The sequence below is a fragment of the Xyrauchen texanus genome, chromosome 19 (assembly GCF_025860055.1).
Source record: "Xyrauchen texanus isolate HMW12.3.18 chromosome 19, RBS_HiC_50CHRs, whole genome shotgun sequence".
In the NCBI taxonomy this organism is placed as follows: Eukaryota; Metazoa; Chordata; class Actinopteri; order Cypriniformes; family Catostomidae; genus Xyrauchen; species Xyrauchen texanus.
The window spans coordinates 28,677,678-28,697,731 of NC_068294.1; the positions used below are offsets into that span (position 1 = coordinate 28,677,678).

At 38.8% G+C, this 20,054-nt stretch overlaps 1 protein-coding gene across 1 annotated transcript in view; it reads left to right on the forward strand.

Annotated features, from left to right (window-relative positions):
* The window catches only part of LOC127659840 (glypican-6-like), a 59,328-nt gene extending 41,153 nt beyond the window's left edge, over positions 1-18,175 (forward strand). The window contains exons 3-9 of the mRNA XM_052149793.1: positions 10,683-11,080; positions 13,505-13,670; positions 14,712-14,842; positions 15,261-15,407; positions 15,539-15,663; positions 15,993-16,165; positions 16,582-18,175. Of these exons, the coding sequence (XP_052005753.1) occupies positions 10,683-11,080; positions 13,505-13,670; positions 14,712-14,842; positions 15,261-15,407; positions 15,539-15,663; positions 15,993-16,165; positions 16,582-16,802 (1,361 nt within the window). The 3' untranslated portion in view covers positions 16,803-18,175. The remainder of the gene's footprint in view (positions 1-10,682; positions 11,081-13,504; positions 13,671-14,711; positions 14,843-15,260; positions 15,408-15,538; positions 15,664-15,992; positions 16,166-16,581) is intronic.
* The last annotated feature ends 1,879 nt before the right edge of the window (positions 18,176-20,054 follow it).

Consider the following 20,054-nt stretch of genomic DNA (forward strand, 5'->3'; position numbering starts at 1 on the left):
GCCCCACTTGTGGCAGGATCCTCAATAAATATCAAGACAGGATACAACAGCAAAAGATGTCTGTCTGAATGTGTATTTCTAATAGCTTAAGGACTGCACGCTAATTAAAGAACAAGCACTAAAATTATAAAAACAAAAAAAACTATTATAAATTAGTTGACATCACTGATCAAATAGTTGTTGGCCGAATAGTCAGTGAGTTGGCCATCGTGATAAACATTTTATTGCTTAAGACAAGTTGGGCACAAAAACACAGCAGACATTTCCACTGTGCAAGCAGGCCTGAAAGATGTAGAAGTGAATATATTTATAGAAGTTGTAGAATGATGGTAATGAAGACTAAATGGCAACACAACTTGTTCAGCAGGAAATGCAGTAAAATATGTTTGCTATCAACACAGCAACTAGATGTCATTAAGATTAAATGAACATGAACACAAGCAAGTTTGGGTGTGTGTTAGGGGGGTAATCATTGAAAGCAGCCTATGCTTTGAAAGCCTCAAGGTTGGAGTCATGGGCAATTAAGTTGGCTACCAAAAATAGTTTATCTCTGGGGCTTGGTGTGTTTTTTCCTCCCTGTGTTAGCCCATTTCCACTGACATGCTTTGGGTGCGGGTTCCTGGCCTAGTGCAAATTCTCAAACTTTTCCCCACATTTCCACCACAAAAAAAGGCAATTCTGGGGCCGAAAACCTGGCTCAGCACCGGCCCCAAAAGCTTGCTGGTCTCTACACTGGAACCGATTAAGTCAGAGTACGGAGGGTGGGATAATGTTTCGTCACAATTGTAATGTTTTCCCAAACAACCACAGTAGCTACCGTCTGAAGCAAGGAGTACTACTTTGATCTATAACAACAATAAAATGATATTCCCATAAAATTATCAGACATCAAATGTGTTCGGGTAACACCATGAAACGTGTGCTGTGTGCGATATGGTATTTACGAAGATCCGAGATAAACTAGAAAGATCGCAAAGTTAAAAAAATTCCCTACAAAAATGAAGATAGAGCACGAAGGCATGCCACCTTCAATCGGACAATTGACCAAATCATATACAAACTGAAAAACACTTAAGGGAGTACAGGGACCATAAGAAGGACATAAGCATAAGCGACATTGAAGGAAGTAATTATCTTTTGGACTCAGACACAGACCAGTCTGCTAACTAAATAGGGCACTGAATTCAGCCAGTAACACTTGTGATTAGCTGGGTATCGAGTTCGATAAATTTTAGGCACCGACCGAATTGCCTCTAAACAATAGAGTATCGAAAAATGTATTGTCGTTCGGTACCAAATTTCGATACTTAAGGGGTTAATCTCTTCAATGTCAGTGATGAGCATGTAGCATGCTAGATGTGCCCAAATCTAAAAGTGCTAGTGATTGGCTGTGTTTAGGCATCAAGGAAAAACACTAGTATTAAAAAAAATTGAGTTCCAGGGCTGAGAAAGAATGTTATCAGTAACATTGCTAACACTGGTCTACATTACAGAGAAATACTAAACCGTAATAATGAACCTTTAAAATATCATTTTTTACTAATTTATAGAGAGAAATGCACATTCAGTTTGAGCAAACAGACGATGATCTCTGGATCAATGATGGTCAGAGTGAACGCCAATAGCTGATGCCTTTGACCATGTCATGACAATATTTGGCTCGTTTTATTTTATTTGTTTTTTTCTTTCGTTTGGAATGCAATTTGAATTTAGAAATGTATTTGATTTAAGTTGTTCATTTTTTTAATTAATTATTAAATTTTCAATGCAAAATCAATAAAGCAAGAATATTCACTAATCCCTCAGCCCAGAGGTTTGCGATGAAATTGGATATATATCGTGAAGGAGGATTCCAGTTTAATTTGAACTTTTAGTTAAAATAAATAAAAGATCATGTTCAAAGTTTGAAATCAAGGTGTCTTGCTTTATTGTGTAGGCTTAACCCTAACCGTGTTTACCGAATATTATCCCATAGTACCACCTAGCGTCCAACCAGCGGTAATACTGGTGTTCGAGGTATTCCTGCTGAGTTTAAAAAAATATTTTTTTTTATCGAAAGTATCAAAAAGTATACTTTAGGAACCGGTTTAGAAGTCACGATATCGGTATCGATATTGAACATTTTTGAACGATACCCAGCCATACTTGTGATAAACAGAGAAACACAGCTGATAATGAAGTTATTATAATTGCCAACTTTGTTTGCTTTTTACTTTTGTCTTCTTATTTTGTGCATTGTTTTGTTATGTAAGGGGATTTTTGACCAGCTACTCACTAACTTTGGAAGATCACGGCTATCTGTTAAGTAAAATGGCGGGATTCTCAATCAATAATATTATATATGCTATGGCAAAAATCCAAATACACCATCTGCTACACCAATGTTAATAATGATTCCACTGTAACAGTTTACAGAACTTGGCAAGTTAAGCCGTAGTTCATACAATATAATGTAATTACATTACCTGTCATCCTTAGCGTAGATCTTGAGGAATGTAATACTGATGGATTGCATTAATCTGTATGTTTAAATATGTCCTCAAAAACAAGAGTAAAAGCTGTATACAAACACACTGTGACATACCATGTTTGTTTATGTTTGAGGTAGTCATGTGAAATTACCACGTACAGTGCATCCGGAAAGTATTCACAGCGCTTCACTTTTTCCACATTTTGTTATGTTACAGTCTGGGCTCTGGCTGGGCCACTCAAGGACATTCACAGAGTTGTCCCGTAGCCACTCCTTTGTTATCTTGGCTGTGTGCTTAGGGTCATTGTCCTGCTGGAAGATGAACCTTCGCCCCAGTCCAGAGCGCTCTGGAGCAGGTTTTCATCAAGGATGTCTCTGTAGTCCTGGTAGTTGATGCTGCCACCACCATGCTTCACTGTTGGGATATATTGGCCAGGTGATCTGTGGTGCCTGGTTTCCTCCAGACATGATGCTGGCCAATCTTTGTTTCATCAGACCAGAGAATTTTGTTTCTCATGGCCTGAGAGTCCTTCAGGTGCCTTTTGGCAAACTCCAGACGGGCTGTCATGTGCCTTTTACGGAGGAGTGGCTCCCGTCTGGCCACTCTACCAAACAGGCATGATTGATGGAGTGCTGCAGAGATGGTTGTTCTTCTGGAAGGTTCTCCTCTCTCCACAGAGAAATGCTGGAGCTCTGTCAGAGTGACCATCGGGTTCTTGGTCACCTCCCTGACTAAGGCCCTTCTCCCCCGATCACTCAGTTTGGCCGGGCGGCCGGCTCTAGGAAGAGTCCTGGTAGTTCCAGACTTCCATTTACGGATGGACATTGGGACCTTCAATGCTGCAGGAAGGGTACCTTCTCTACCCTTCCCCAGATCTGTACCTCGATACAATCCTGTTTCGGAGGTCTACAGGCAATTCCTTGGACTTCATGGCATGGTTTGTGCTCTGACATGCACTGTTAACTGTGGGACCTTATATAGACAGGTGTGTCCAATCAACTGAATTTACCACAGGTGGACTCCAATCAAGTTGTAGAAACATCTCAAGGATGATCAGTGGAAACAGGATTCATCGGAGCTCAATTTTGAGTGTCATGGCAAAGGCTGTGAATACTTATGTACATGTGATTTTATTTTTTTATTTTTAATAAATTTGCAAAGATTTCAAACAAACTTCTTTCACATTGTCATTATGGGGTATTGTTTGTAGAATTTTGAGGAAAATAATGAGTTTAATCCATTTTGGAATAAGGCTGTAACATAGCAAAATGTGGAAAAAGTGAAGCACTGTGAATACTTTGTAGACAGTAACCCGTTATTTCACCATTCACCCCTCAGTTCAGTGGAAAAGCGATATGCTCCAAATTGCCCCGGACGTGAACAGCGGAGCACAGGCTCAGCACAAGAACCATTACAATTTCTGTGGAAAAGGGCTATATGTCCGGTCTGGGTCTAGATGACCCTGTCTGGAGGAGCCTTGACAGTACCATGAGATTCAGGATTAACCCCCTACTAAATCCTCAGCATGGGGGGTTTAAAATCCCACAGGGAAAGAAAGAAGCTGACCAACTAATTGGCACAAATGGGGAACAAATACTGCCTGGGATAAAGAGGAGTAAGGAAAGGAGGATGAGTGGAGGAATAAGCTAGCATTGAGAGCGGGACAATAAATGGAGAGTGTGGAATTTTTCCCTCCTTTGGATGTTTAAGAAACATGTTTTAACGCTCTAGAGTTATTATCGAGCTTTAGCAGATTTTTGTGTAGTCGAGCTAGTTTTCATCTGTCTGTCCAAGTATACATGGCACAATGTGCAATCTTCACACGTCACCTGTCTTTTGGAACATGCAAATAACGCCGAGGCCAGTTGTGGTCTGATTAATGTACATGTTGGGCGAAGCTGAGCTACACTTACATTTTCCAGGTCTGTTAGTTTGACTTCGCAAAAATCGGACTAGTACAATTTACATGAAAATTTTAAAAGAGGAATTATTGTTTTAGTCTGACTGAAATTGAACATTTATAGTGCGTGTAAACGTGGTGACAGTTACTTCTCGGGGAAATTAACCTACCAGTTGATTACTTAGTTTTAAATATACTTAATTCATTCAATACTGAAATGTATAGATAAATACTTTAATTGTTTATGCTTAGAGTATTGCATTGTTCCTTTTGTGTTGCTTAAATTGAAATAAATGACAACGTTCAGGCATGAAACTCTAAATGGTGCAAGCTGTTTGGTTATTTTGAACTTGTCTGTTAGCCAATCAGCTCGCTAACATGATATGTCAAGCCAATCATCTCACATGGTGTAAACTGATAGCTACTTTGACGTACAATCCAGTAGCCAATCAACTTGGCATACTCTTTCTGCATAGCATTTACGTTTGCAAGTAAGCCGGTTTCACTGCAGAATGCTACGTGTATTCTCTGAAACCCTCAACCTCCCTAGCTCCACCTGTCTGGATCTGCTACACGACCGATATGGGATTTTTGAGACTGATACCGATTTTAGAGGGGGGAAATTTACCAATTACCAATATGGTGGCCGATATAGTTAATTTTTGAGCTGGAATGAAAACAGACCTTTTCTATTTGGATTGTTCACCGATTTTGCACCTATGCAAAGGTACTCGGAAGGCTGCTTTTTAAACCAATATTTTTATCAAAGAATATTTTACATTATTATTATACGTTGTCAACAAATTCTTGAAATGAACGCTGAGAAAATAAAGAATAAATAAAAATACAATAGCTTGAAAAATATCAGAACTTTATGTTTCGTATCAGTCAAATGCTGACCATTAAAATGAAGAATATATATAAAAATAAAATACATAGCTAAATAAACATCAGTATTGTGGTGCTTTCAGACCAGAGGTGTCGAGAGCGTCAAATCGACCGGAAGTCATTCATTTTCTATGACAGCCAGCGTCTCTCGGCGGCGAGAAGCGGCGCGGCGAGTCTTGGGCAGTGTGGCTGTCGGAGGAAAGTTCAAGTGCAGCCAACATTATGGTAATGAATTTTGACGTTGTTCGGCGGCAACCTATTGGAATATAGAAGTGCTCCGCTCTAGCAGAGTCTAGAGAACACAACAGTGTAACCTTTGGTTCCCACCAAACATTAGTTCCAAAGACAAAATGGTGGAGAAACTGATTATTGCCGTGGCGGGTTTTCCCGTAATATTTGATCTGTCCCTGTTTGCTTACAGGTATATAAATAAAATAAGAAAACAATGCGGAAAAAAGGTGTCTGAAATTGTTAGTGTGCCAGGTGAGTTGATGAAGTGGATATTATGGTTTATATAATATTATATAATAATATATAAAAATATTTCATGAGGATATACGCTACTTGTGATATGTTGTCAAAAAGATACCAGTCAACATGTCTGGATGTTTTGTGGCCCCTTTAAATATAGTTCACAAAACCAAGCAACAAACGTTGCCGCCTATTTGAAATACATCAGAGCGTCCACCAATTTTCAATAGCATTTTTGGCAGGGCAGCCAGAGCGAATTTTGAAGCTCTTTCCGCCTCTGGTCTGAACACACTGATACTGTTTAGTATCAGTCAAATGCTGACTATTTTAATACTGCCAGTCAATTATTGTCAGGTTGTAAATCAAGAAGCATTTACACCTGCCAAGACAAAAGAAAAATAGCGGCAGCGTTGTTGCACCGTATCCTGCTATACAAGTTTAGCGGAAACATTCACTGGTGGAAAACCAGACTTCTAAATATTATATTTTATAAATGAAATGACTGGAATTGTTCAGTTGAAGGAGTACCAAAATGTGAATCCTTAACAAAACAGATTGGTGAATACATGTTTACACATTAGCTTCCACTCAGCTGACAAGCAATAATAGTAGTTATGTGGTTAGCTAGTTAGCTATAAGCTCGTTGTAACGGAGAGTACAAGATGGACCAGCATTGCGTCTCACCAACTACGTTCAGCGTGGCGTGAAATCAACACTCAACAGACACAATCCTCAGTGTCAGATGCTCAGATGTTTACCTTTCAATATGTTCCATTACTCACTGCACTGACAAACTATAGTTGACATGGCTAACAGCAAACAGACATGAGTGACATGGTTGTCAGGGACAGGGATAGCGTTATATTAGTTATATTGAAAAGGGAAAATGATGGGGCCATTGTCTATTAACTTTCTAGTATGTATTTTACAAACTAGTAACTAGCAACTTACCACGAAGACACCGCTCAACTCTGCACCGCTTAACTCCGCCCTGTCTGCAGAGCCACCTTCAGTTCAGAGTCAGCTCTTTAAACAATGGAGTTGGAGTGCGCTCTGCTGGACAAACTATGTAATGACACGAATTCTAAAGCATTGTTTTCTGCATTATATTTTCTGAAAAAAAGGTTTCATATCTGCGCAAATCAGTAAAACATACGCAGATATATAGGTGAAAGGCTAATATCGGCCTTTCTTGAAGAGTATTTACGTCTTCCTGTTCTGCAGCAGCAGCATGCCCACATGCTTAACTCCGCATATCTGTGTATATTCTAGCACTAGCAAGTCTCCCTACTTACTCGTAAGCAGCATAGCAGATCTTGTCCGCCAGGAGCAATATCCTATCAATATTCCCACATTAACATGCTAAAACTTTCCGAGAGTTGCCATGACTTAAATTGTTTTAGTCCAACTGAAATCGAACTTGTAAACATACTGACTACTTTTGGGGGACATCAGCCTACCACTGGATTACTTCCAGTTGTCAATGCATATTTAACTGGGATAGGAAAAAGTATTTTAACATTTAAAAAATTATGAAGATCCTTGCGTTTAGTTGAGGTATAATTATTGCCTCCAGTCGTTCCTAAAATGTCATGCCTTGATGCATGTTCACTTTAGCAAGTCTCAAAACCCTTCCAAAATCTACAGAAATTCATTTCACTTGACATTTGATTTAACTTGTTTCCTTGAAGTGGTTTTCTGACAAGTGGCTCATGTAAATTCATATTTCTTTGGTAATGGCACACTGACATGCAAACTTGGAAAATTCTCTTCTCCTCATCCTCTGTTGCTTTCTCCACGTCTTGTCCTCCCCCCATTGCTCTATTCCCTGACTTTAAACTTGTGCCAGCTCTGGCATTCCTCAGAATTTCTGGAGAGGCGGGTGCAGTGGCCCTTAAGGTTTAATCTCTATCAATGGAGCGTGGAGCTGGGTGCCTTCTATCTCTCTCCCTGTGTGGGGCCAGTGGCCGAGGGCCACTCATGGGAGGGGAGCTAAATGCAAGGGCTGGGGTGTTTCCGGTATCCGTGGTTACACAGCAGGATGGGGGCATTTAGAAAAGCCCCCAAACACACTCGCATTCCCCTGTGTCATTCTCTTTCAAACACTCTCACCTCTTTAAATACATTTAAACTCAGTTTTTCACAATTCCTGACAATAATCATAGAAAACATTCCCTGTCTTTAGGTCAGTTAGGATCACTACTTTATTTATCTACACTTTGTTAGTATTTGGTAGCATTGCCTTTAAATTGTTTAACCTGGGTCAAACATTTTGGGTAACCTTCTACAAGCTAATCACAATAAGTTGCTGGAATTTTAGCCCATTCTTCCAGATAAAACTGGTGTAACTGAGTCAGGATTGTAGGCCTCCTCGATTGCACACGCTTTTTTGTTCTGTCCACAAACTTTCTATTTGATTTAGGTCAGGGCTTTGTCATGGCAACTCCAATACCTTGACTTTATTGTCCTTTATTGCCACAACTTTGGAGGTATCCTTGGGGTCATTGTCCATTTGGAAGACCCATTTGCGACCGAGCTTTAACTTCATGGCTGATGTTTTGAGATTTTGCTTCAATATAATAATATTTCTCATGCAGCCATCTATTTTGTGAAGTGCACCAGTCCCTCCTGCACCAAAGCATCCCAACAAAGCTCCCACCCCCCATGCTTCATGGTTGGATGGTGTTCTTCGGCTTCAAGCCTCACCCTTTTCTCCAAACATAACGATGGTCATTATTGCCAAATAGTTCTATTTTCTTCCATTAGACTAGAGGACATTTCTCCAAAAAGTAAGATCTTTGTCCGCATGTGCACTTGCATACTGTATTCTGGCATTTTTATGGCAGATTTGGAGCATTGGCTTCTTCCTTTCTGGGCAGCCTTTCAGGTTATGTCGATATAAGATTTGTTTTACTGTGGATATAGATACTCGTCTACCTGTTTCCTCCAGCATTTTCACAAGGTCATTTGCTGTCATCCTGGGATTGATTTGCACATTTCACACAAAACTACATTCATACCTTGGAGATAGAATGCGTCTCCTTCCTGAGCGGTATGATGGCTGTATAGTCATGGTTTTTATACTTGCATACTATTGTTTGAACAGATGAACGTGGTGTCTTCAGGCATTTGAAAATTGCTCCCAAAGTTGAAGCACACAATATTTTTTATGTCTTGGCTGATTTCGTTGGATTTTCCCATGATGTCAAGCAAAGAGGCACTGAGTTTGAAGGTAGACCTTAAAATACATCCAAAAGTACGCCTCCTATCAGAAGCTAATTGTCTAAAGGTTTGACATAATTTTCGGGAATTTTCCAAGCTGCTTAAAGGTGCAGTTAACGGGACTTGTGATATTAGGATGCTACCTTAAAAGGCAGTTGCCTATGTAGGCAGATGGTACTTGGGTAGCTTACTAGCATTTGGAACAGAGCTTGAGTGTTTGAAATTTACAGCAGCACTGTGACTCCGTTTGTGTGTTTTGTTTGCTTATAAACCTGAGGTGTCTTGTTTGTGTTAATGAAGCCTATGGTAGTGAAAGCTATTTTACGAGAGCATCAGACGCCGCTTTCACATTCATGACCACTTAACACTTCAAAGTCTCACTCATTATGCACAGGACATCTGTGTTGTGGGGCAGGAGGGTTTTGTGAGAAGAGAGAGGTGATACAAAGGCGAAAAACAAATGGCGCGTTTTGTGTAGAGCGTGTGTGAGCACGGGAGAGAGGTGAAACATTTCTTTGGAATTCTCATTTTGTTCAGATTAAGAAAGTATGGTTTGCCGGCCAGGGAGAGAGTTTCATGGGAGAGAGTGGCTGGATTATTTGGGGAGGCTGGGAGGGAGGGGGGCTGACATTCCACAGGATGAAGTAGGTTATTGTTCCCTGTCTCCAGTGAAGAGAGCCTTCAGAAGGCGCTGATGAACTGAAAGCAGGAGAGAGAGCCTGTGAGAGAGGGGTTTCGGGGGGTGGGGGGTACAGGTTGACATTATTCAGTAATCCTATTGAAAAGCCTTCTGAAGGATGGCGCAGAGAGAAAGAAAAGCAAATGGAATGTGACAACAGGAAAATACCATTGATGGCGGTCCGCCTCAACCGTCTCGATGGGCAAGATGTTACCTATTTAAACAGCAAGCTGCCCTTCATCCTTTTCTGCCATCTCCTTTTCTCGCTTTCTCTTGATGCTTTCTGTGCTTAAAGCTCTTTCTCTTTAAACTCAAAAGTTATTTCCCTGGAATGTAAAATGAAAAAAAAACTTGTGTTGATTTAAATGGAATATGCATTAATCTGTTTAGATAATAACTGTTTGCTTTTCTGGTCTCCCTGGCAGTTGTGGTTGGTTTACCAGCCAGAAAGGACAAGTCAGGCAGAGGGCTCTGTGGAGCATTAAGTCACTCACTCTTGAGTGTCATTGCAGTGACAAAGTAATGGACGTACTGCTAGCTCAAGTTCCAGTGTTAATAAAAAATTTATTTTAATATGTTAAAGTTGACAGTCCATGTGTTTTATTAGTTTTTTAGGCGAGCATACTATGTTCCATGTTCTGAATGTACTCAAATTCATATGTTATATTCATGGCCAGTTAGTACACATTCTTTTATAGATATAGATAAGATATAGAGACATCTTATGTCTTATTTGTAGAGATTACTCTTTTGCAAATTATTTTACATATGAATTTTTTGGAAATGTTGTAATGTGCAAATATTTCTAAAATCAAGCATAACATTTTCTTCCGCAAAGCTTATCAGAACATTCAGTAGATTACACATTTGGAATGCTCACTTGCACAACCCATAGCACCTTTCTGGGCTCAACAATTGTTTTTCATTTAAAAAAAAAAAATGAAGTGGTCAATGAAAATGTTGGTAGGACAATAAAAAAAATCTGAATTACTTGCAAAAAACCTTAACTATTTAAAACTAACCAACTCATTATTGTTCCTTCTCCTCACAGAGTTCTTTAGAGAGCTGTTGAACAATGCTGAGAAATCCCTACACGACATGTTCGTGCGGACTTATGGCTTGATGTATGTGAAGAACGCGGAGCTATTCAAGCATTTCTTCCACGAGCTACGCCGCTACTATTCCCACGGGAGCAGCGCCGTCAACCTGGACGACATGCTGGCAGAATTCTGGGCAGAGCTTCTGGAGCGCATGTTCCAATTGGTCAACGTTCAGTACGAGTTTACTGAATCATACATGGAGTGTGTCAGCAGGCACATGGAGCAGCTCAAGCCCTTCGGCGATGTTCCGCGCAAACTCCGCCTACAGCTGACCCGCTCATTCATCGCGGTCCGCACGTTCACCCGTGGCCTGGCACTCATGCCTGAGGTGGTGGGCAAAGTATCCATGGTGAGAGGCTTCTGGGGATTTTTGGGGTTGAAATGAGAGGTTAAGTTAGCTTGTTGCTTTGAGCCAGATCAGGGACAAAACAGATCAAAAGTACAAGCTTTCAGTGGGGTTTATCGGTATGTGAAGGTAGACACCTGTTTAAACCCATATGAACTTATCTATCAGCATTCAAAGATCAGAGGTCAAGGCTTCTCAGTGTGTGTAGCAGGATCAGAAGTTAACCAGGGCTTGGGACAAGAATACTACAAATTGACAAAAATACCCCAGATATTTGGGGCAAAAGGTAATCCACAGTGTTTTTTCCCCGATTTGGAATGCCCAATTCCCAATGCGCTCTAAGTCCTCGTGGTGGCATAGAAATCACAAAAATCGAACCTGTAATTGAAGTAAAACAACTGAGATGGGAAATATCTCATTATTAAATAAATATTTTTCTCCAAAACACATTGGCCATAATTATTGGCACTGTTTTATTCAATACTTTAACCTCCCTTTGCCAAGATAACAGTTCTGAGTCTTCTCTTATAATGCCTAATGAGGTTGGAGAACACCTGGCAAGGGTTCTGAGACCTATCCTCCATACAGAATCTCTACAGGATCCTTCAGATTCAGAGGTCCATGTTGGTTGACTCTCCTATTCAGTTTCACCCGCAATTTTTCTGGGGTTCAGGTGATGGAACTGGGTTGGTCATGGCAGAACCTTGATTTTGTGGTCAGTGAACCAATTTTGTGTTGATTTTGATCAATGAAGATCCAACCAGTGCCCATTGTAAGCTTTTTAGCAGAGGCAGCCCAGTTCTGATTTTTTTTTATCTGTAGGTATTTTATAGAGTCAATGATGCCATGTATCCAAACAAGATGTCCAGGACCTCTGGCAGAAAAACAGCCCCACAACAATATAGATCCAGCACCACATTTAACCGTGGGCATCATCATCTCTATGAGCCAAACCCATCTGTGGTGTTTGCTGCCAAAAAGCTATTTTTTTTGTTTCATCTGACCATAGAACTCATCGCATTTGGAGTTCCAGTAGTGTCTGACAAACTGAAGACACTTGATTTTGTTGTTGGATGAGAGCAGAGGCTTTTTTCTTGAAACCCTCCCAAACAACTTGTGGTGATGTAAGTGATGTCTGATATTTTTTATGATACTTTCTGACCCCAAGACCCAACAAATTTCTGCAGTTCTCCAGCTGTGATCCTTGGAGATTCTTTGGCCAGTTGAACATCCTCCTCACTGTGCGTGGAGCCAATATATACACAAGTCCTCTTTCAGGCCGATTCTTAAGATCTCCAGTTGATTGGAACATGTTAATCTTTGCCCTGATTGTGGAAATTGACATTTTCAATGCTTTGGCTATTTTCTTATAGCCACTTCTCTATTTGTGAAGCTCAACAAACTTTTCCCACACATCAGAACTATATTCTTTAGTCTATCCCACTGTGATTGATGATTAAGGGAATTAGGCCTGTGTGTTACCTCATATTTATACTCCTGTATAACAGGAAGTCATGGCTGAACAATTTCATGTTCCTAGTCACCCAGGTGCACTAAAGAATTTTAAATATAAATGGGAATAAACTTCAGATATATTTTACTCACAATCATTTCTAGGGGTGCTAATTATTTAATAATTAGATATTTCCCCTCTTTCTATATTTTACTTCAATTAAAGGTTAGATTTTTGTGAATTTTTTTAAATGAAAGATCAAAAGGATAAACCATGCAGGGTTTTTTTTCCACAGCCTTCTTTGCTCATATTTACCATGGGTTCCAATATTTTTGGCCACCACTGTACTCGTAAATATTACAGATTATGCAATTACAATAAACATGTAACAAAATTTCATATATGCAATAAAAGTTATATTTATTTATTGAATACATGGATTTGTAAATTGTAAAAAGCTCAAATGTGACCAAAACGATGAAAAACTAATAAAATATAATTAGTCAAATTAATATTTTCTTAATTTTCTTACCTAGTTAGAAGTTCCACTGTATAATTAACAGCATAAGCTGGGAGAGATATTCTTTCATATGTAAGCAAAGGGACATTATAACTTAAATATACACATATGAATTGATTTAGATATCAAATCTTGATCAATAACCCACCCTAATTGTTATATCTTTTACATTATATACAGCTACTTTTGTATTTGATGTTGATTCAGTGTTACAAATAACATCCATAGCTGTTCAGATTAAGAATGTATTTCAATTAATTGATACAATTTAAGTATTTGAATAAAACAGACAACAGACTCTGTATTTTTATATAGATAGACAAAAATGCCCTCTGTTTTGCTGACTCTTTTCAATAACAATCGTCTCTCTCTTTCTCTCAATTCACTTTTTAATTTAAATTGAAAATGTAAATTAAAAATGTAATTAATTTAAATTTAAATCTCTCATTTTCAGGTGAGCGCTTCACCAAGCTGTGTGCGAGCAGCTATGAAGATGTTATACTGCCCGTACTGTACTGGCCAGGTGGCACTGAAGCCCTGTAAGAACTACTGTCTCAACGTAATGCGTGGCTGCCTGGCCAATCAGGCGGACCTGGACACAGAATGGAATAACTTCCTGGGTAAGAGAGTCTTTAACCCTTTATTGCTTTTATTTGTGCCTAGAGATGTCTTACAGTTATTTGTACAATCTTTCACATACTCTACAGAGATATTGCACAGATCTCTTTATTGAAACTCCTATGAAATCCTTGCAATGATTGAGATAATAGATTTTGCTCATTGGTCTCCAAAGTTCCCAGGTTTATTTACAGACAGCATAAATTAAACACTACCATGACTCCTTATCCCGCAAGTTGTCAAAATCTCTTCCTAAGGTTGTCTACTTGTATGGCAGTTGTTTTTAAATCATCTGTAGTCACCCAAAAATATTTACAGATGTAAAAAGAGTGGTAGAGCTTCGGCACTTTTGTTGCCAGTGGTCTTTATGGGTTTTAAATGTCTGAAATAATAGATTTATTACTGAACCCGTTATTATATGTAATGGAAAAAATGTCCCACACTAAGCACAAGTCTGTTATATACAGAGCCTAATAAGTACAGATTAAAAATGAATGGGTCGCATTGACATGGCTGCAATTTTTCTGTAACAAATTACCTCTGTGATTATTCACTTGCTCATGGCCAAAACCATGAACATGAAACCTCAGCTGAAAGCAGAATTGGAACGGAGTTAGATTAGAAGTGAATGCTGGGGAAATGCTCTGTTTTTCCCTTGTGCGTTTTTCATGAAGTGTTTTAGCCTTTTGTGACTCAACAGGCCACTTGGTCTCAGGTCCTGTCACACATTCTCATGCGCTTTCACAAACTGTTCCTGGCTCGCAGGACTCTCGGACTGGCTTTGCTCACCCTGCCTGTTAGCTTTCGGGGGAACGTTAATTGGGGAGCTTTGTTCAGGCCTCTGACTGTTTAACAAGCTGTTTGCACAACAGGCTGCAGTTGCTTGTAAGCTGTCTTGATGAACAACTGTATGCTGGCCTCTAGTGGCAGAGATATGAATAGCATCATGAATAGTTTATTTGAAAGTGTGGTATTGAGAACATTTCTGTCCTCACTTGTATTGATTGGCCTCCCTTCATTAATGAATTGATTTTGGATTTTAGATGCCATGAATGGTCTTGCTGAGAGACTGGAGGGGCCCTTTAACTTCGAATCAGTCATGGATCCCATAGACGTGAAGATTTCAGATGCCATCATGAACATGCAAGAGAACAGCATACAGGTCTCGCAGAAGGTCAGTGACTCGTGTGTTTTTAAGTTCTCTTCAAAATGGCATTTGTGTTTGTAATGTGCTGCGCACTGATATGTTGATTCCTGAGAATTGCATGTCTACTTATGCTTTGTTCTACAAAATTTCACTGACTAGATATTGTGTAGAGTAAAACCTGCTCACAAACCATTGTTATGTCTGATTTATTAGTGAATTATTCTTTTGAGTCTGGTAATTTCAATGAATCGTTCAAACTGTTTCACAAATTGGTCTCAATGATTCGTTAGACAATTGGTCTGAATTTGAGTTCATTTTAAAAATCCTTATCCAGTAATCCCAAAAGAATGGAAAGGTCTGTGTAATGTGTTTTATTACCTGATGAGTAGGCAATGCTGTAGAATGGTCAATATACAGTATATTTATAGCTATTTGTGCTTTTCAGGTGTTCCAAGGTTGTGGGCAGCCCAAACTCAACAGTGCCTTCCGCACCCGGCGTTCTCCTAGAGACTCAGGGTTCCCTGGTCGATTCCGCCCCTACAGCCCTGATGCCAGACCCACCACTGCAGCTGGCACCAGCCTGGACCGATTAGTAAGCACATATTGCCCACTTATCACCCTCTTATACTCCTGCCTAACTCTTTCTTTTGAAACATGTAGCTTTGTTTGATTCTAGCAGATTGGAATGAAACCTCTGTAACATTCTGTATGCTTATTTCTTAGTTGACGGATGCTAAAAAGAAACTGAAGCATGCCAAGAAGTTTTGGTCCACCCTGCCGGACACTGTGTGTGAAGGAGATAGGGTTTCCCCGGGTGAAGAGTGCTGGAATGGCACAGCCAAAAGCAGGTGAGATACAATTCCTCCGTTCCATTTAGGAATTAATGATAAAAGCAAACATTTATATCTAGATACTCTTGAAACTTTTGTCGATAAAAATGTTTCAAAAATGAATCGCAATGTACAGTTTTGTTCGAGAAAACTGATGGTAGACCTTTCACATATTTGAAAAACTTTTTTTCTTATCAGTGAAAAATGAATTATTAACAATACTATTTTCTCACAGTTACCATGAAAAAAGGCAATTTTAGTGCAAACGTAATCATTTGACTAGCTAACCTGCTACGTTGCCAACACAGACTGGCCACTCAATGTTTCCTTTCTTTTTTCATGTGCAGGTATGAATCTGTTGTCATGGGCAATGGCTTAGCTAATCAGGTGTCTAATCCTGATGTGGAAGTTGACATCACTAAACCAGACATGGTGATTCGGCGGCAGATTGCAGTCTTGAAAGAAATGACCAGCTGGCTGAAGGCGGCCTACACTGGCACCGACATCTCATTTGTCAATGGTATGAGGCAACAGATTCTTCATATTTCTTTTTATGTAGTTTGTGTGTAATACTCTTAATAGGGGTTGTAGGGGATTTTTTTTTTACAATTCTGCTTGGTGGCACTAGTGGCACAGAAATGTTACACTTTTGCATCAACACATAGCAAACATAACTTTTCAGGCAAAGAAGTTCTGTGAAGTCTTGTGCTTGTGCGTGCATGTGTATGCAGTATATACAAAATGGGCTTTTCCAAATGTGTATGGTTATTTTCTTTTGAAGCGATCAATCACAAAACATTTTGGACCTCGTTTACACCTGCATTTAGCGCTGTCCACATGTAATTAGATCAGCTGAAATGGATGTTAATACCAGGTGTAAATTAGATCACCATCATACAAGCTCTAACTATAATCTTTCTTTTCCTGTCTCTTCAGAGGATGCCGGCAGCGGAGAGGAAAGTGGAAGTGGCTGCGACTCGCCGTCTTGCGAAAAAGACATTGATATCTACTTCTCCACACCAACACCTGTAAAACCACGCATCAAGAAGCCTCAAAATGGTGGGGAACCCTCTAGTGGTTCCCGGTTGACACCCTGCAGCATGGCACTGGTTGTGGCAGCACTCCTGCTGGTCCTGCTCACCCCCCACACTAGATAAAACTAGTCGAGCAATGAAGAGGATAAGTGTTTGCACGAAATTAAAAGAGCAGAAAACTGCCATAGGACATTACAGAGACTGCTTTCAGGATCACCGTCTGCCTGCCATCTGGGAAAGACACTCAAGTTATTAATATTCATATAACTTCCCTTCAGTGTTTTTTGTTTGTTTTTATAAGAATGGACTTCATTTTTGTACAGCTATACGTTTCCACACAGCAATACACTTCATTTTTGTTAAATCTTTTAGCAGGGTTTTATTTCTCTGTGTTTGTAGTGTTCAGAATCAACAGTTCCTCATGATTGTTATTTTCGGTCAAGGCTCTAAATGAGCGACTGCCATTTGTTTGAAAGTAGGTCAGACAGTGTGAATGGATGTGTGTTTGTATAGATCATCTGTGTGTGAATCGGAGCGCTTTTCCTAAGGTAAATAATTAATCTATATAACATGTTTAAACTGATTTAAGCAAAGCTGTATGAAGTATTCAGACTTTTTAGACAGACTTTTTGAGTGTGTGGTTGGAGTGTATGTGTGCTTGGATGCTTCAGTTAGCTGCAGATCATACTGTATATTAGTTCTTGGATGTTATTGAGGTAGAGAAAAACCACATGATGCCTTACATTCGGAAAAGTTTTCGTTTGCAAATAAGGGCTGTGAACAACAAGAACATAAGTGCAAACAGTGCTGCCTAATGAATTAAATCAGAGAGGCACGGGCTCCTAGACATGGGTCAGAAACAGTTGTTCAGCTGATAGGTTTGATATAGTTTGTCAGGGAGTAAATCATTTGTATTTGGCAGGTTTTATTTTTATTTTTTTTATTTATGTCTTTGTTTCCAAGCAAGTTTCACAGCCCCTTCTCATCACATCCCACTTGAGAATATAGTCTTCACTAATGACTTAATTGTGTGTCATGAAGGAAGGAGCTTTGGTTTGGGAAGGTCTGTTTGATATGAAAGTTGAGCCGTTGATGAAAAGGCCTCCTCAAAGGAAGAAAGAATGAACAATGATCCATCATGTGGATAGACATTTTAAAAATTGTCTATAAAAATTATTCCTGCATGATGTAGACTATGGTAAAGTTGCTATGTTATCTGTAGACGTATTATGAACTAATAGGAGGACCAGTTGGACAAGAGTGTACACTACAGATGGCTTCAGTCTGAGCTGTCATGGTGGAAATGATTAATGGTGTAATTTACACAGGGTTTTATGTGGAGGTGTTTAATTTGCTAGAAGTTTATTGTAAGGTATAAATGGTATGAAACTATATGATAGGTACTGCAGCAAATTTCACTTAACCCTAATGGCAACCAGTGCTGATTTTATAGGGTGGGTGGCTAATTTGATTTCTATCTTTTTGTTTATTTTTATATTTATATATATATATATATATATATATATATATATATATATATATATATATATATATATATATATATATATATATATATATATATATATTTTCCCATTCCCGGCTGATTTCATCTGATGGTTAATCTAATGCTGCATTGGTACGGTCTTTTAAACCACTCCTCATATACAGCAATAGACAGTGTGTGTGGTACTAATCCAACACCAGTCAACTGTTTTATATATATATATATATATATATATATATATATATATATATATATATATATATATATATATGCTTTTTTTAAATCGACGTGGCATGTGGGTTCCCATTCAAATGTATGGAAAGTATATTAACTCTCCCTCAAAACTTTCCACCCACTTATCAGCAAACGCTTCCCCACTCACTGTTGTACAGTAAGTTATTTAATCACATCTCTTTTTAAAAGGAATTCACAAACATGCTTCATTAGGGTTCTTAATTTCAATATTCCAAATATTTATAGGTAAATGCATTCTAAAAATTTCACAATTTAACTGATGGTTTTATATTGGCTTCCGATTTCATGTTATGTAATATGTAGATTTTGTAAACCTAGCTACCATAAGCAGTTTTATTTTTCATTGTAGTTTTATGTAAAGGGAGTGTGTACAAATTGTACAAGCTGATGCAAGGACAGGGCTGGCCATAAGTCCTTGATTGTTCCTGATGTCACATGCACTTTTAATTGGCATTCAGATACCTCACAGCAAGAGAGTTTTAATCATATCTGCAACATGCATTTTAGCCTAAATGCTATTGATTTATTCATTGTTATTAATTCAACCCAATGAGTGTGCCTATGGATGAGTGGCCAGTCCTAACACATGAAAAGAAACATGCCAGGGGCCTTGAAACGGTGACAATCTCTGTTTGGCAGTAATGCTCCACACCTCAAATTGGTTTTGTTTTTCCAGGCCGATGTGTTGTGTGCCACGAATAGGAAGCAATATGTGTTTTCAATCTTTTTGTATGATCCAAAGCTTCCCACTGTCACATGATAAGATGGTTTTGATGTAAAGACCAGGAAAGGAAGCAACTAGTATGTTGAGCCACTCCGAATCAATTTGAAGATGACATGGACACTTGATTGCAGAGGATCATTCTCCTGATACAATGTCATCTTAGTCTGAATACTGAACTTCTGATGGGCTGATTGCATTTGTCATTTACCTGCATCCCTGTACATCAGTGGAGTCATCTTCCCATGAAGAGTAAGAGAGACTAAAGAAAGAAGAGAATTGTAAATAAAGAGCAGTCATTTTAGTGGTCTCTGAGAGATGTTCATTGGATTTTACCCATTCAGAGTATCTGCTTAATATGGGCAAAGCAAACAGATAGATGCTAAAAATGTAAGAGAAAAGTTATATTAAACATTTCCTAGTCTTGTTGAAATAAAGACTGCAGATATTTAAATGGGTTGTCATTTGTCTCTGTTCTTCCACCACTGTTTACTGTGTAAATAACATGATTGCTTCGAAAATCTCCATTCTTTGAAAAAGCCATTAATTAAACACTTAAAATGAAGATAAAACATGGCTTCAGACAATCAACATCAATTGATTAATGGCCATTAATTAAGATGCATTGTTAAACTTGTCAGACTTTATAAAAAAAAAAAAAATAAGTATTGGGATTTAAAAAAAAAAAAAAACTGTTGATGTTAATTTTTTAATAGTTTTAGTGTTTCATTCTGTGTGAGTACCTAAGAAATAAACATGCCCCAGACAAAGTTCAGGCAATGTTCATAAAAGCATACTACTATACTTTTCTTACCATTCCTACCTTTACTGCAGCATAAAATATGTATCTTGTGCAGAGTATGCAAATTTATATGCATGGAATATTCTGGTGATC